Raw genomic sequence first — 17,156 nt, 5'->3', positions numbered from 1 at the left:
TATATATATAGGTTTTAGGACCTATATATAGGTTATTTTAGGACCAATTTTAGAACACTTATTTTTTGTAACTTACACACCACCATGATCATCTACTACGATATACAAGATTTTTTTGTAAAAACACTAAGACTTTCCGGCCACCACGTCGTCGAAAAATCATGGGTAAGTTAACTTACACATGTGTAAACTAAGAGGTGGTCCTAAAATAACCCACCGCTATATATATATATATATATATATATATATATATATATATATATATATATATATATATATATATATTATATATATATATATATATAGGGGGACAATCAAATAAGAACAGTTTTAAAATAAGAACGGTGAGAACACCTTAAAAACATCATTTTGATGCATTAAAAGTCCATAAAACTAACATAGTGCAGAACTAATTATCTTTATTTAAGTGTTTAACAACAATTTGATTCATCAAAATCGAAAAAATCACGTTTTTTGTTGGATGCATCATTTTGATGATTATGCATCCAAGATGGATGCACAAAACAAAAAACATAATTATTTCGATTTTGACGGATGAATGTGTTGTTAAACACTTAAATAAAGATAATTAGTTCTGCACTATGTTAGTTTTATGGACTTTTAATGCATCAAAATGATGTTTTTAAGCTGTTCTCACCGTTCTTATTTTAAGATTGTTCTCACTGGAGTGTTACATATATATATATATATATATATATATATATATATTGGTTTGGACCGCAATATGAACATCCTTAAGAGTCCCACATTATCACTATTTTATTACTTCTATTTTCATTATACCTTTAGTCAAACTCTTTTGTATAACTAGAGAGTTACACGTGCATTATATCGTTTGAAGTTATTAATATAGAAGTAATTGATGTAAAAAAGGGACAATGTAGTTGTTTAAAAGGTTGAGTAAGTATGCTATAAATAGTTTCATTAAATATTATCTAAATGTTAGGCACATATATTTAAATTAATGAATAAATGATAGAGGTAGTTTGAGTAAATAGGGGTTAAAAAATATTTTAGAGTTATAATAAATAATTCTAGTATGTAGGTTGAGAAAGAGCTAAAACTTGAGGGTTGGATTGGGTATTTATTCAAAACCACTGGGTTTCAACCGCCACTTCTCAGGGAGGATCCTGGGTTCGATCATTGTCAAAACCAAACTTGAGATAATCAAAGGAGTATTAAGTGGTTGATCGAGATTCACCTGGATACTAGTCTGGCTAGGGGATTAGTGGGTACCTAATGATACATGTGATCAGAGGGTTCCCATCTAATTATCTTTATTTTTTGATGCAGTTTCTTACGCAATTTAATAGCTCGAGAACTAAAGATGAATCAAAGACCACAAATACGAAGTAAAACAAATAAGACATGATCTTGACCCTTGAAACATACACTACAAGAAAAATTACCTTTTAGTGGCACATAGTTTTTATGGTAGATATAACATGTCACTATAGCTTGCTCCGTTACTAACACATTGATTTATGCCACAAAAAGGGGATAAGTACCCAGAAATGCAGTAAACTATCGCTCAAAAGTTATTGTGTGCATAAACTTTAGGTCAGGTTTATTGTATTCAGGATACTTGTTCAATAGTCCTATAGCATGCAAAAGTGACTGGGTCAAAAGTTAGTCGGTCAACACTTTCACGTTGACCAATTGATTGCTTACGTGACATGCACACAATAACTTTTGGGATTAGTTTATGTACACAATAACTTTTTGGGATTAGTTTATGCACACAATTAAAAAAACAGATTATTTTTTTTCAAACTCGCCGGAAACTGCAAATACTCGCCGGCAAACTAAAAATCCGATTAAACCTTTGTTTTTTCGAATTAGACCCCGAAATTGGCACCAAGATACTCAAAAATCAGCCGCTAACAAACACTCGGCAAAAGTTAAACCAATTGAGACTCGCCGGAAAATTTAAAATCACCATAACTTTGTTGTTTCTTCGAGTTTCAGACAACAATTTTGAGCAGTTTGGTGTTGGTTTCAAGTCGAAACTCGAATAAACAACAAAGCTATGGTGATTTTATTTTTTCTGGCGAGTTGGTGAATTTTCCGGCGAGTCTCAATAGGTTTAACTTTTGTTGAGGGTTTGTTCGCGACTGATTTTTGAGTATTTTGGTGCGAATTTCGTGGTATAATTCGAAGAAACGAAGGTTTAATCGGATTTTTAAGTTTTCCGGCGAGTATTTGCAGTTTCTGGCGAGTTTGAAAAAAAAAATTTTGTTTTTTTTAATTGTAAGCATAAACTAATCCCAAAAAGTTATTGTGTGCATGCCACGTAGGCAGTCAACGGGTCAATATGAAAGTAACCGGTCCCACATAACCATAATCCCGTTTTATGTTCACAATAACCAAAACTTCAAGTTTTGGAACACAATAAAACTGACCTAGAGTTCGTGCACACAATAACTTTTGAGCATTAGTTGACTGCGTTTCTGGGCACTTATCCACCACAAAAAGATACTAATGATTAGTGACATAGGGGTGAGTTATTTTAAGAACTCCTAAAAAAAAAACTCAAAAATCATTACCACACATTCTTTTCTTCTTTCTCTCTATTCAATTAAATAATAAAATTCACCTAAATCATTCAAAATGTTCTAACTCACAAACCGTAAATCGTTAGACGAAACAAAAAGCATGGGTAGTCTTAAAATTTCGTCCTCTTTCATTAAAGATCCAATTCAATATACTTTTGACGACTTTTAAATTTTCGTTTTCTTTTTGGTAGTTACACATAACTTACACATGTGTAGGTTGAACAAAAATTATGATTCAAAACGGGCTTCGCCCTTAAGGATATTCATAAACCAAACCTAGTGGGGGTGATAGGTTATAGAGGGTGATAGGTCATAGGGTGATAGGTCATAGAGGGTGATAGGTCATAGGGTGATAGGTCATAGAGGGTGACAGGTCATAGGGGGTGATCTACCTAACGGGCTCCGCTCTTAGCCGTTATTCCTCCGCCATGGACTGACGGGCTTCGTCCTTGGCTACCATGGCTCTGCCATGGATTGACGGGCTCCGCCCTTGACCTTCATTGTTGTGTACATATGTTCATTTACTAATTTACATGTGAAAACAATGATCTTACACATGTGTAGGATGAACCTACACATGTGTAAGATGAACGCGATGGGAAAAAAAACAAAAATTAAAAAGTCTTCAAAATTATATCTCTAATGAATGAGGATGAAAGTTTAAGACTACCCATGCTTTTTGTTTTGTCTAACGATTTATGGTTTGTGAGATAAAACCTTTTAAATGATTTGGGTGAATTTTCTTATTTGTAAGTTCTCAAATAACTCTTCCTCTAGTGACATTTTCTCATATGTGTTGTTATAGGTCAATACCATTTGTGGCACTTTATTTATGTTTGTCACTAAATACTACATCCGTTGTTTATTGCAAAATGTTATCTATTTTATATTTTATTTCCCTTACTATTATTTTGATTTTTTGACCAAAAACATTTTAAGAATCAATTAATTATCCTTAAATATAATGACACTTTTTTATGCTCCATTCTCAAGTTATTTTTTAAGGATAAAAAAGAAAGAATTAGAAAATTCATTTATTTTGCATTCTTGAATTTTTTTATTTATTTTTTAAAGAAAAGAAAGGGGAAAAAAAGAAAACAATGGTTTTTTTTATGTAAAAACTTTCCTCTTATTTTTGGGATGATTTGGATGTAACCTTTTGACTAATATGTATAATTATCATTTTACCCTTATTTACTAATGAAAACCTTATGAGGAAAATGATATAATTGTAAAGTTATAACTTTTTTCCTTTTATTTTCTTTCTAGCTCAAGAACACTATTTTCTTTTATTTTTATTAGTTTTTCATGTAATTCGATAATGACTTTTTTGATATATAATTTTTCTTTTCTTTTCTTTCCTTATCTATTTTTCTTCTTTCTTATCCTTTAAAAAGAAACTCAAGAATACAGTGTTAGTTTCTTTTGATCCAAAAGCCAAAAAAAAGGCGCCCATATTTCCCTCTCCACTTTTCACATCCAGTCCCATCTAAAATCTACCAAAAATGGGCGGCTAACTTTCAAGGGTTTTGCTCTTTAAATTTTGAATTCCCGCCCGCATTATTGTTTAGTTTTTTTAAGGGGGAGAGGAAAGGAGAGGATATGATAAAACTATAAAATGCATTCTTAAGATTTTTTTAAGTGTGAAAACGGAAGGAGTGGAAAGTATTCAAGGGGGAGGTTAGTTGTTTTTTTCTCTAAAAGTTTTCCCCTCATTTTTGAGGTGATTAGGAAGGAAATCTTCTCTTCCCTCTCCTCTCCTTTGTTTTCTTAAGTTATCTAAACAACACAACTAAAAGAATAGTGACCATTTCTTTTAACTTTATATTCCCCCATCTATTATTGATTTTTTGTGGTATCAATGGTGATAGTGGATATGTTTAAGTTTAGTAATCTGGGTTTGTGATTTCAGCCTTGGTTTATTTTATCTATTGATTAAAATGTGTTCTGTGTATTGTTGGTTATAGAAATTTTTATGAATGACCGTGTGCATATCCGCTGCAGCTCATGTCTAAGCTTTATTGCACTTAAGTGGACTAGTGTCTAGTGGAGGACTTATAGAGTGAGGAGGGGCTTGCATATTATTTTGCCATCAAGAAGTCTAGTTGTAATTATTTTAGCATAGGTATGTTATCATTTAGCTAATAGTTGTAAACCAAATTAAAGTAGTTAAATTGAATGATTTCATCTACAATAATTTGTTTTTAGTTAATTTTGATCTTCCACTCTTGTAAATTCGAAGTTATTCTAACATGATTATGTTTTCATTAATGTCTTAAACTTTCTATTTTCTTATGCAGGCAATTGTTTGTTATTTTTCAAGAAAGAGTGAAGTCTATGTTTTTGAGAACAAATTAGTAGATGTAAGATATTAATGAGTATTATGATAGCCTAGTATAGTGATTGAGTATTTGTATTTAGTCTTTCGTTAGGAAAGTGTTGTAAGATAACATAATTCTCATTTAGAGTAATAAAGTTATACTTTTAATTTCTTATATGATGTTTTTTTGAGTTTTATTGTTTGCATTTGAACCAACATAATTCAATTGATGTTATAGTTGCTTCATAGTGTCATCAAATGTGATGTACTGGATCGAATGACAAATAATTAGAGTCACAATTTTTGTGTTTGCAATTGAATTGTCTATTATGGCAATGACAAAAGTGCCACTAAAGTAATGAAACTCTATAATGATAAAACCAAAAGTGTCACAGAAGGGTTTTAGTGTCACGACTACTATTAGTGACATTTTTTTTTTTTGTCACCCATTACTTAAGAGGCTTTTAGTGACACTTTTTGGATAATTAGTGGCAGATTTTGTGTGCCATTAAATGGCAATTTTTTGTAGTGATAGTTAAATTGATACATGAAGATTTATAAAGCAATTGATGCACAATGGTTTTCATTCAGTTAAAAATAATCTATTATTTTATTTGTTTTACTTTAATATCTAAATTTTGAGTATATAAGGACTCTAAAGTGGAAAAGGAATGTGATGGTTTGTTTTATATATGAGTGAAAATAAACTTATTCTTTATATTTTTTAATTATAAAAAACAATAATATAATAATAATATTGTAATTCATGGAAACTTATCTTCCATATATTATACCTATACATTGTGATAAACGATTATAAAAAGTACTAGACTTTAGACCCATATAAATATAAGGACATATAAAAATTATATTATATAGGTAGACAAATTTAAATAAACTCATAACAAAAGTAGTGAAATAAAATATATAAACATATGTTTGGTTTTATAAAGATCCATTAAAAATTATATCTTATTGAACTTTGTTAAAGTCCAAAAAAAATATTTAAGCTTCCAGCATTGCTAGTGTATATATATATATATATGGTAAATAAAGGAAACTTACTTGATAATTAAGTGCATTTTCAAGTATGTTCACAACTTTGGTCATTAAAGGACGTGTTTCACGGTCTCGATTTAAACATTGATAAGCAATCTCTGTGAAGGCCTTGAGTGAATTAGGTTTTATTCCATCCTTGATGTTACTATAAACAAGCTCATCTATTTTGTTTTGTTCGTAGAACTGTCGTACCAATCCTGTTAAAGGTACACTCTTATTGTTGCCATGTCCAATGCACAACTTGCCACAAAATACCTCAAATAACACCACTCCAAATGAATAAACGTCAGATTCTTTTGTTAATAATCCAGTCTCTAAATACAGCGGATCACAATAACCGATTGTGCCTACTGCATTGGAGACAAGAAATGTGTATTGTTGGTTAGCAGGACCAAATTTGGATAGACCCAAATCCGATATTCTTGCATTCCAATCTCATCTAATAATATGTTTGAACTTTTGATATCACGATGCAAACACACGTTGTTGTGTCCCAACAGAACTATGAAGGTAGGCTAGTCCGCGGGCTGCTCCGATACAAATACGAAGGCGTCGATCCCATGTTAGTTCATCTTTATCAAGATACAACTCGAGACTTCTCCTAGCGGCGTACTCGTATACAAGAACCTTTTCTCCACCATCGTCACAGAATCCTAACAGAGAAACGATATTTTGATGTCTGTACTGAGAAAGCATGATGACTTCTTTCCAGAACTCCGGTTCACCTTGCCCGAAAGCACGATTTAAGCGCTTTAAAGCAACCATGGTTTGCCCCTTGGAAAGAGCGAGTTCTCCCTTATACACATTACCGAATCCTCCTCTACCGATACAATGGTCATCGGAGAAGTTATTTGTTGATGATTTTATAAGCTCTAGTTGTATTTGAAGGTGTTCAAAATGTTTTATAAAAGGCATCATTTTGTTAACAATCAATAAAACGTAAGCACAACAAAGTCAATGGACTTTGATCGATTTCCTAACAATATATACTTTTAGCTATATACATTGTATATTGTATTGTATATATCTTATATATATGCATGGTATAAATTGTTACGAAAATATTAGTTCCATTTTATATCAACATCCGTGTATATAAATAAACTACACTCTTTTGACTAATTCTATAGACTATCAAATTCGTGGAAAAGGGTGACAGTGGACTTTTAGATGAATACTTAAAAAAGAGTGATATATTTACATTACTTTTTATTTATATACAACAATTATACATGTTTTACAACACAGTACTGTACAACTGTACAATGCATATATTGTTGTAGATGGAATTAAAAAAGTAGTTATAGATATATCATTTCCCATACTTAAAAGGTAATCTATACTCATATATAGAAAATATATATTGTCTATCACTATGTAGAAATTTTAAAACTTCTAACTTTTAAGTTAAGAAATCATTTTTAGCCATTAATCTTTAGCATGATGATAGATTAAAACCATTCATTTTGACAATATAGTCATTTAACACACTGGTTGTATCGCCAAAAACATGACAAATGGTCATCCCTTCACATTTGTGGTTCCTAAGGTCCTTTTATGTTTCTCTCTCCCTCTCTCTTTATTTTTCTCTATTTCACCGGATTTCAAGAATTCATCGAAGTTATAACACTCACCGGAGTTAATCACACATCTCAAAGCATAGGTAAAAACATGAATTATCGTTTCCGCTCTTAGGAGTCATCAGCCTGTTATCTCCAGCGTACCTTTGATTCGTTGAGAGGGGCAATTTTTCTAGTTCATCTTAACTAATGATCCATTTTTCTGTTTAGGTTTTCTAGTTAATTATTTTACTCTTTTAATAACAGAGTTGAGAGAGCGAAATGTCAACGTATTGAACTTCATTGTGTACGCAGATAAGCTTAAACGAAATACATATATGATACTTCTTATCATATTCCGGAAAAATTTGTACATCACTTTCTAGTTTGTTGTTGGAAAAACGATATTGCTAGAAATATCGCCGGAATCAATCAAAATTACAAGATTTTTAAAAATTCTGAAAACTTAATGTGTGTATGTATATCTGAAGAGTACAAGCAGCCATTACTCATTTCTTACATTTATTCGAATACCAAAAATAAAAAACAATAAACAAAAGAATTGTTCCTTCTAGGCAAGAAGATATTTCCGTCCCGGAACTTCCAAATCACCCACCAACCACACAAAACAATAAATCCACAACATTTCTTGCAATGTAATATTTTATTTGTACACGACTGAACCATCTCTATTTTTCTTCTTTTTTTTTTATAGTTTTTTTATTATCTGTCAACTATGATTAGCTATGCATAACTTCATTTTCGATTAATTTAATCCAGGTTGTCTTTATTAACCTTATTCTAGTTAACCTTCATTATTGTTTCATAAAAATATTAATCATATCTAACAAGTTGCATTATTATTAATTGTAGGCTTCATTTCAGATGGTGGAAGGGTTATCTATAAAGAATCTCAACATATTTTGCTATTTGTCAAAATAGGTCTTTTTATACCGTTTTACTTCCGTGTACAAGAGTAGTACGTTTAACTGATTCTTACCTTTTATTAAAAGACCTAGATACATAGACGATTTTCGTCTGTAAAATCATAAAAGAAAATATGTTTACTAGCTAGTTCAACGGGATTGATGTTTTATATAATCAACTCTAATTACATAGAAAAAATTGTTTTAAAGAAATACATGTCATTTGGAAATATTTTACTTACATCAAAGATTTTGTCTAAGACTTTGAGGGAATGAGGGGTGCTTGGTTGGATGTATTAAAATATAAAAAATGTTAAACAAAACCTTAAGGTTTCATTTAATGTGTATAAAAAAATTGTACATTTCTATATTAAAAGCTTACATTCTGAATTTTATGATAAGTGTACAACTAATTAATGCATCTTAACGAAAAGCCTAAAGGCTTCATTTAACAAAACCCGATATGATATAAGGAACGGAAATGATTATCATTAAGACTTTAATGTTGTTTGGTTTGTTATTCATTAATCATTACTCAAAATAACAAATTGAGCGTAGTAAAACTAGGTAATGAATAACTTCTTAATTAACCATAGTTTATGTAACTTCCAATCACTTCTTCAATCCTCATTCTCATATATGGTTTATGTAACTTCCAAATGATTTATCACAATATTTTTAAAAAATTCAATATTATATATAGAACATAAAGTATATATTTTAATCATGATAGTCAAGTACAGCCTGTACAGGTACTTCGTATATAATATAGTTTAGTTATAATTTTATTTAAAGTGAAAATTGTTCATTTAAAAACTAATTTTTTGTGAAAACTGGAAAACAGATCTAAACCATTCAAAAATGTTGATCTATGGCCCAGCTTCTTCTCTCCTCTTCCATTGTTGTTGCTGCTCCTCTCCACCATCAATTCCAACCACTACCATTTTCATTTCCGGCTACCACCATCATCATTATCTCCGACCACCAATCTTCCTCCGGCGATGGAGACGGCGACCACCAGATCTGTCTCTCTCCTCTTCCGGCGACGGCTCCGGTAAGGGCGGAGCCCGTACCGTCTTTTGGATCGCCACCCATCAAATCTATACGATTCTCATATGCGTCCCTTGACAACCAGTTTAGAATGGATGAGGGCAACTCCCGTACAGTATCTACCCGAAAACTAAACTGATTCTCGCCAGAAGAGTCGCCGCCATCGCCAGAGATGTCGCCGCCGCCGGATTTTTGGAAAACGTGATATGAGGAGGGAGGGAAGAAAGAGAAAGTAGATCTTGATCTTGAAAATAATTTGTTGAGATAAGTTTTTTAGTTTTCACCAATTTTGATGTTTTCAAATGATTTCAACCCTTAAAAAAAAAACATAAATGTGAACATCCATAATAAAATAAATTACTTTTAACTTTTTCAAGAGAGCATTTTTTTCTTTTGTTAACTAGTATTTAATTGATATATATATATAGTACGACATTAATGATGAAAAGAATACTAAGGCTCTTTTCTTGTCTTTCCCATTATCATTTTTTAACATAAACCAAGGAAGTCTCAAATGTTTCCTCCCATTGTCATTTTTTAACATGAACCAAGGAAGTCTCAAATGTCTCCATATACCAATTTATTTATTCATTCTTGGTGACTAGTATATCGTAGAGAAGTAAATTTAAAAAGATGCAAGTCTTGCATTAAAAAAAAAAAAAAATTTTGTTTAAGTTTTTATATATGAATGACTTAGAAAGGTTTAATCTTTCACTGAATTGTCAATGATCAATAATTGCCCACCTGACCACCTTAATTTCGTGTTTAAAAAGATTTTAAGAGGGGTGCTTATTTCTACTTACATTTCCTTAAAATACATTCATTAATCTATACATAAAGTATTGTACTTTATTGAGAGTTTAGAAAGAAAAAAAAAAGTTGGAATAAGAATTCTCGGAGTGATAAATCCATTATGATATTTAACAATCCATAATAATGTATATAATGTTTGTTATTAATATATAATATTATAGAATATATAAAATTATATTAAATAAAATTAAGCATTACATTAAAAAAATAAATACAATTTATAATACTATATAAAAATGAATTAGATTAAACCCGCACGTTGTGCGGGGCTAACTTAGAACACAAAAAAAAATACAATAACTGATAGTTACATCATTATTCAAAATTTATGATAATATAAAAAATTATCGGATTACGAACTATGCAAAAAATAAAATTATAGTTTATGAATATATGATACTACGTCAAATATATTATAGCATGACTAATGAAATATAAATATTCATGAAAATCATTTTTATGATATATATTTCTTATATATAATATAATAAATACTTTAAGGAAAATAAACATAATATAATAAACAATTTCATTTGAAAAAAAAAATAAGTATCATTGAATTAATAAAAAAAACACAGTATAATGTATATAAATATTTTGTACTCATAAAAAAATAAAAAATAATTATTAATGATTAAAATTATAATTGATGATTAAGATTAAAATTGATTATTAAGATTATATGACAACATAAATATAACAAGTTAAATGAAAAAATGACAACTAATTAAAAATCCAATGTAGCAAAAAACTAAAAATGTCACACAAGAAAAAACATATTCTCTCTTAGTTATATAGATATATTTTAAAATTTTATTATGTATATGTATACTTTGGAAATTTCAAATTAATATGTACGTATATTTTGAAAATCTTAGATTTATTAATGTTAATAATTATCTAAAAGACTAAAATTAGTAGATATACGTATATTTTGAAGTCTTTTAAATTAATTAATTAATATTAGTAATAGTTTTAGGAACAAATTGGCAATAAAAATGATGATTAGGATAAATGATTAGAATTAATTTAAATTACATGGAATGTTTAAATTTAAGAAATTAATGGAACAATGACACATAATGAAAAATCATACATGTCATTTTTTCATAATTAATCTCTCTTAATTATATAAATAGATAACCTCGCTATAAGTAAGACAATTTTTCAATATTTATAATGAAAAAAGAAGTTTAAAAAAGTGTTTTTTTGTCAGGTGAATGTGTAAATGTATTATACATTAATAATACAATGACATATTTTCTAATCAAACTATATAATAAATTTTTATCTCAGATAACTAATAGTAATAAACACAATAGTCATGTAGGAAAGATATGTGATAGCTAATTATTCTTTTCTCAAGCCAAGGTCCAACTTTTATTTTTTGTTATATTTTTAAATAGGACAAAGTATGACACAACAACTTTATATTTGCCCTCTCGCAAAAAAAAAAAATTTGGCTCTGTCCCTGATTCCGCATGTCTCTTTTTTTCTAATATTTCAATATGGGGTTAGAATTTTTATTAAGTAGTATAGATATGTGGAAAATGTAATGGTATTGAGATATAGTTGCTGAGTAAGTTTATGTTTAAACATTGTAATAGTTTTTGGGCTTTATGATTAGTTTAGATCTAAGGGGGTGGGAGTGTCTCAGCCATCCCTCCTCGCTTTTTCTTCTCCTCCCCGATCACTCCCTAATTGCAAGGATTGCTTCCCCGTTCCTCCCCACCCTTTTCTATTTATTCTATTTATTTTTATTCAAACAATATTAAAACTTTAACTTAAAAATAATTTAAAACAAATATTACTAAGATATTACTAAAATCATTAAAAACATTACATTACATTACTTTACTAAAATCATTAATAAAGATTACATTACATAATATTACTAAATTTATTAAAAACATTATATAAACCTAACACTCGAAATTGTCCGAGCTCACAGTATTGTCGTCGTCGTTACGATGAATGTATAGGAGACCTGGTAGCGTCGCCGGATTGAGGAGATATGTACTCCTCCTCCGGATCAGTATAATAATGTACATGCTGACCACCACCGACATTGCCTTGCGAGAATAACGTGTGGTCAAGCGTGGCTGTGAAAGTGGAAGAGGCATTAATTGGTAAGCTGAAAATTATTTTGTTCAGCCAGTCGATCTTCTGTCGAAGATATACAACATACTCAGTTTCGGCAGTGTTTCGAACCTGACCAGGAGCTTCAAGTTGGTTGATTTCGGCTTGGTAAGCCGCCTTCTTGTCGGATAAACTCTGAATGACGGTGTTCACTTGAGATCGGTGTCTGTCGTCGTTGACCATGTGGGCTTGCATCGCCATCTTAACATCCCTTAGATTCATGTTTGCCATGTTTTATGTGTGTTGTATGTTAAATTAACAGTTAAATGAAAATAATGGAGAAAAAAAAATTAGAAGAACAGAAGGTGAAAGAAGAAAGAAAAAAAAAAGAAGAAGAAAGAAAATGTTGGAAATTTCGACCGTTTGATGTAGGCCCATTTTGTTTAATTTTTTAATTTTTTTTATGTTTCTAACGGTCGTATCATAGGTACCACAATCGGTACCACCCTCCCCATCCCACCGGTACCGGCCGGACGGGGCGGTGTTCAATCCGGTACCAGACCGGTACCGGTTCCTTCACCACCGCACTCCGTGCACCCTAAGAGGTCATCCCAACTCTATATAGCGGGCAGGGAGAGGGGGAGGCCGAATTGTATCATTACATCAATCCATCATCCCATTGTAAGCAAATATCTTGGTTAATAAACAAGTATTTGGAAATTTCTTGTTAATGTCTCTGGTCGAATAAGAAACAAAAGGGTTAACACTCACAAATTTTCCGATATGTACTCTCATTTGGCTGCATCAATTAAGTACTCTGTTAGTAATTTAGTCATGTCAGTTGAAAATGGATTGGATTTACAAAGTATATGTCTATTAAGTGAATAGCTTCCCGGCTCCTAATATCAGAATTCAAAAGAAATATTTTCTAAAAGATGTGATCCATGGTGAACAAAAAGGGAACAGAGCATAGAAACAGGAAAACATGATCGTGTTTGCGAAACAATATGAAATCAAAGGATCAAGGAAAACAACTCATTAATTTGAGTGTCTTTAAATACAAAATGCTGAAACATATACAAAACATGAAATACGTTCAATGGGTTTTTGATTCCTGTCAAATTCCATAACCTTACATGTTATCTCAAAACAAATTCGTCTAACCCAGACAGATACGGTCTCATTGTTGTTTTTGAAAGTGATATCACAAATTCACAATACAAAGAGATATCTGGTCATGGATACTTACATTCTTACTCAGGTAACTCGATTCCCCCAGCAATCGCAAACATGAGAGCAGCTTTTCTAACATACTCTCGAGTAGCATTCGAGTCCTCTCCTTGGGCTGTGTCAGTTGTGTATTCTTCTTGGGGTATCACTCGAGTCCTCTCCTTGGGTTGAATCAGATGAGCACTCTTCATCATCATCTTCCCTCTCCTTCAACCCTTGTATCTTCTCAATGGCCTTTTTCATATCCCACCTCATCGCTACACGTGGTTCACAACAATGTATCCCGATCTCCAAAAGGTCTATCATCTCAATCTCGTTGTTCTCTGCCCATTTCATGTTTTTATCAAACACCTTGTCACTCCACTCTTCCTTCCCTACAGACCTCACCCATGTCCCCAAATCATTTTTTCCGTGGTCACCTTGCTCTAGATAGTTTATTGGTAATTTACCGGTTAGTATCTCTAGTATCAAGATTCCTAGACACCAAACTTCTGTCTTCCTTGTCATACGTACATCTTGAGTGAAATCACGTGACTTGTAGGCCATAAAGTGTTTTTTAGCTTCATTCTTAGTAAAAATAGGTAATAGGGCATAGTCTGCTAAAAGGGGATTAAAAGCTTCGTCAAGTAGCACAGACGATGATCTTAAGTGGCCATGAGGGAGAGGTAGGCGAGGAAACTCGTGATAAAGATAATCAAGCCCTCTTGCTATACCCTGGATTATCTTTAATCGTGTTGGCCAATCCAATCCTGGCTCACCATCTTTTGGTTTATCTGTAGATGGACAAAACAAGATAAATTATTAAAGATCATATATCAAGATACCATTATTAAGTACTGTACGTTGTCAGGTTTCATCTATCTGTAAGTAAGCAACTTATACCATGAAGATGACTGGCCAAGCTACCATTGACAGCAAAATCTGTGACCGATAGCCTATTATCACCATCGTCATAGTAACAAGCCACATACGATAGTAGATTGGGATGTGACATACTTCCCAACATCATCATATGTGCATGGAAGTCTATTTTTTCTTCTTTGATACTGTCTAACTTGAATATCTTGACAACATAATCTGATGCTACGCCCAAAGGTCTTGCCTTGTACGAAGTTCCCAAACTTCCTTTTCCTAATACTTCAGCTTCACCACTTAGAAGATCTTTCAAGTCAAACCTTTGCCTACCTGCCCTCATGAAGTGAAACGTCTCGCATTTGTCATATGTTATATTATTTTTTTCTTGGTGGTCTTGTGTCTGGATCCCCTTCTGCAATACCAAACGAATTCATATCGAATGGTCAAAACAATTATTTCGAAACTATTGTTTGTAAACATTTATATCAAAACATAATGTGCCCTAATAGATCTTATGAAAGGAAAGACGCAAGTCGACTCTTAGAATTTTAATTCTCAACTTTTTGGCAATATAAGATATCTTAAGCAATAAATCAGCAAAAATGTTGTGGTTTTTAGCATACTAGCTGTAGCTTTTAGCCAACATCAGGGCTATGATGAATACACAAAAATTGTTGTACATATGGTATATAAAGGAAACTTACTTGATAATTAAGTGCATTTTCAAGCATCTTCACAACCTCGGTCATTAAAGGACGTGTTTCCTGGTCTCTATTCAAACATTTATAAGCAATCACTGTAAAGGCCTTGAGTGAATCAGGATTTATTTTATCCTTGATATTACTATAAACAAGCTCATCTATTTTGTTCTGTTCGTAGAACTGTCGTACCAATCCTGTTAAAGGTACTTTCTTATTGTTGACATTTCCAATGCACAACCTGCCACAAAATACCTCAAATAACACCACTCCAAAAGAATAAACGTCAGATTCTTTTGTTAATAATCCAGTCTCCACATACAGCGGATCACAATACCCAATTGTGCCTACTGCATTGGAGACAAGAAACGTGTATTGTTGGTTAGCAGGACCAAATTTGGATAGACCCAAATCGGAGATTCTGGCATTCCAATCTTCATCTAATAAGATATTTGAACTTTTAATATCACGATGCAATACACGTTGCTGTTGTGTCCCTACGGAACCATGAAGGTACGCTAGCCCACGAGCCGCTCCAATACAAATATGAAGGCGTCGAGCCCATGTTAGTTCATCTTTGTCAAGATACAAGTCTAAACTTCTCCTAGGTGCAAACTCATATACAAGAATCTTTTCTCCACTATCGTCACAAAACCCTAACAGAGAAACAATGTTTTGATGTCTGTAAACAGAAAGCATAGTGACCTCCTTCCAGAACTCAGGGTCGCCTTGTCCAAAAGCACGATTTAAGCGCTTTAAGGCAACCATGGTTAGCCCCTTGGAAAGGGCGAGTTCTGCCTTATACACGTTCCCGAATCCCCCTTTTCCGATACAATGGTCATCAGAAAAGTTATTTGTTGCTGATTTGATAAGCTCTAGCTGAATTTGGAGGTGTTCAAAGTGTTTTATGAAAGGCATCATCTTGTTCATGTTCAGATAAAAGTCAAACACAAGTAATAATTGCTGATCAAGAACTACAAGTAGCTAGAGGCCTCTGGTATAGAACATGTTAAATAACTAATAAATTGTCAAAATCAATAACAGTGATGAATGAAAAAGTCAAACCCAAAATCTAGTCAGCCTTTTGAAAATGCAACTTCAACCTCCCTCCTGTGATGTAAGGATACCACCATCACATGATCCAGTTATCTTCTTTGAGAACTTTTGTTGGGTATCTTTTTAAATATATTAGAGCGGAGAAGATGGATAAGTGTAACTGTAGAGAAATCTTTCCAAGTGTAAAAAGAAAGATAGCAATCTAGATCAATATGTAAAAAGATAGCAATCTTTCAAGTATATATTACTCGTATATGGGAAGAGCGAGGACGGTTATGCACCCAATTTGGGTGACTCACATACAAATTATTTAATATTTTGATTAAATACTTGGCCCCTATGTTTTTAATGATTTAAAAAAATATATGTGAAGTTTTTTTACCCAACTTGAGTGTCTAACAGTCTCATATTCTTTCTCATATTATATTATATTATATACTTGGTTTAAGAGGTTAGCATTTACAGTATATTTTAGACTTCATAGAAATAATATATAAATTATTTGTCAATGACTTTGGAATATTCCATCCAGATTCAAGTCTTATTCCGATAGCTTGTTAAAAGTTAAAAATCATGAGTTATATCCTAAACATTCAATCAATTATATATAACCCTAACTAGATTTCTTTTTGCTGGTTTCAGATTACATCCACCGTCATCATCCCCATTCCAAACTTAGTTGACAACTAAAGACGAGGATTGTGCTTGTTGCAGGACTGACGAGTTAGTAACATTTTATATGTAAAGAAATATAACAAGGACAAACCATGTGAAAGTTTTTGGGTGTGATCGCCGATTGTCTCTTCACATTCAATTAGTTACTTAAAAGTTAAAACCACATGATGCTCGAAAAGATATCACCACTGGCGACTTTGGCTATGAGCATTAGCTCTAAGCTCTATACGCATCTTATTAGTACGCTATCAAACATGACA

General features: G+C 31.9%; 1 protein-coding gene across 1 annotated transcript; it reads right to left on the bottom strand.

Annotated features, from left to right (window-relative positions):
• Window positions 1-13,400: 13,400 nt before the first annotated feature.
• Window positions 13,401-16,396, bottom strand: LOC122600782 (pollen receptor-like kinase 2). The gene is made up of 3 exons (XM_043773543.1): window positions 15,172-16,396; window positions 14,495-14,879; window positions 13,401-14,385 (listed from the first exon to the last, which is right to left on the bottom strand). Exons 1-3 carry the CDS (start codon window positions 16,093-16,095, stop codon window positions 13,733-13,735), a joined length of 1,962 nt encoding a protein of 653 aa, XP_043629478.1. The 5' UTR covers window positions 16,096-16,396; the 3' UTR covers window positions 13,401-13,732.
• Between the last annotated feature and the right edge of the window lie 760 nt (window positions 16,397-17,156).

The sequence above is a fragment of the Erigeron canadensis genome, chromosome 5 (assembly GCF_010389155.1).
Source record: "Erigeron canadensis isolate Cc75 chromosome 5, C_canadensis_v1, whole genome shotgun sequence".
Taxonomy (NCBI): domain Eukaryota; kingdom Viridiplantae; phylum Streptophyta; class Magnoliopsida; order Asterales; family Asteraceae; genus Erigeron; species Erigeron canadensis.
This window is presented reverse-complemented; position numbering and strand designations above follow the sequence as displayed.

What these genes read in the sequence shown, in the direction of transcription:
- LOC122600782 (XM_043773543.1), bottom strand. Translation starts at nt 16,095, where the DNA reads ATGAACAAGATGATGCCTTTCATAAAACACTTTGAACACCTCCAAATT. An exon ending in AAAATGCACTTAATTATCAA is followed by an intron (nt 14,880 to 15,171) that starts GTAAGTTTCCTT and finishes TTGGTATTGCAG; the next exon opens with AAGGGGATCCAGACACAAGA. An exon ending in CTTGGCCAGTCATCTTCATG is followed by an intron (nt 14,386 to 14,494) that starts GTATAAGTTGCT and finishes GTCCATCTACAG; the next exon opens with ATAAACCAAAAGATGGTGAG.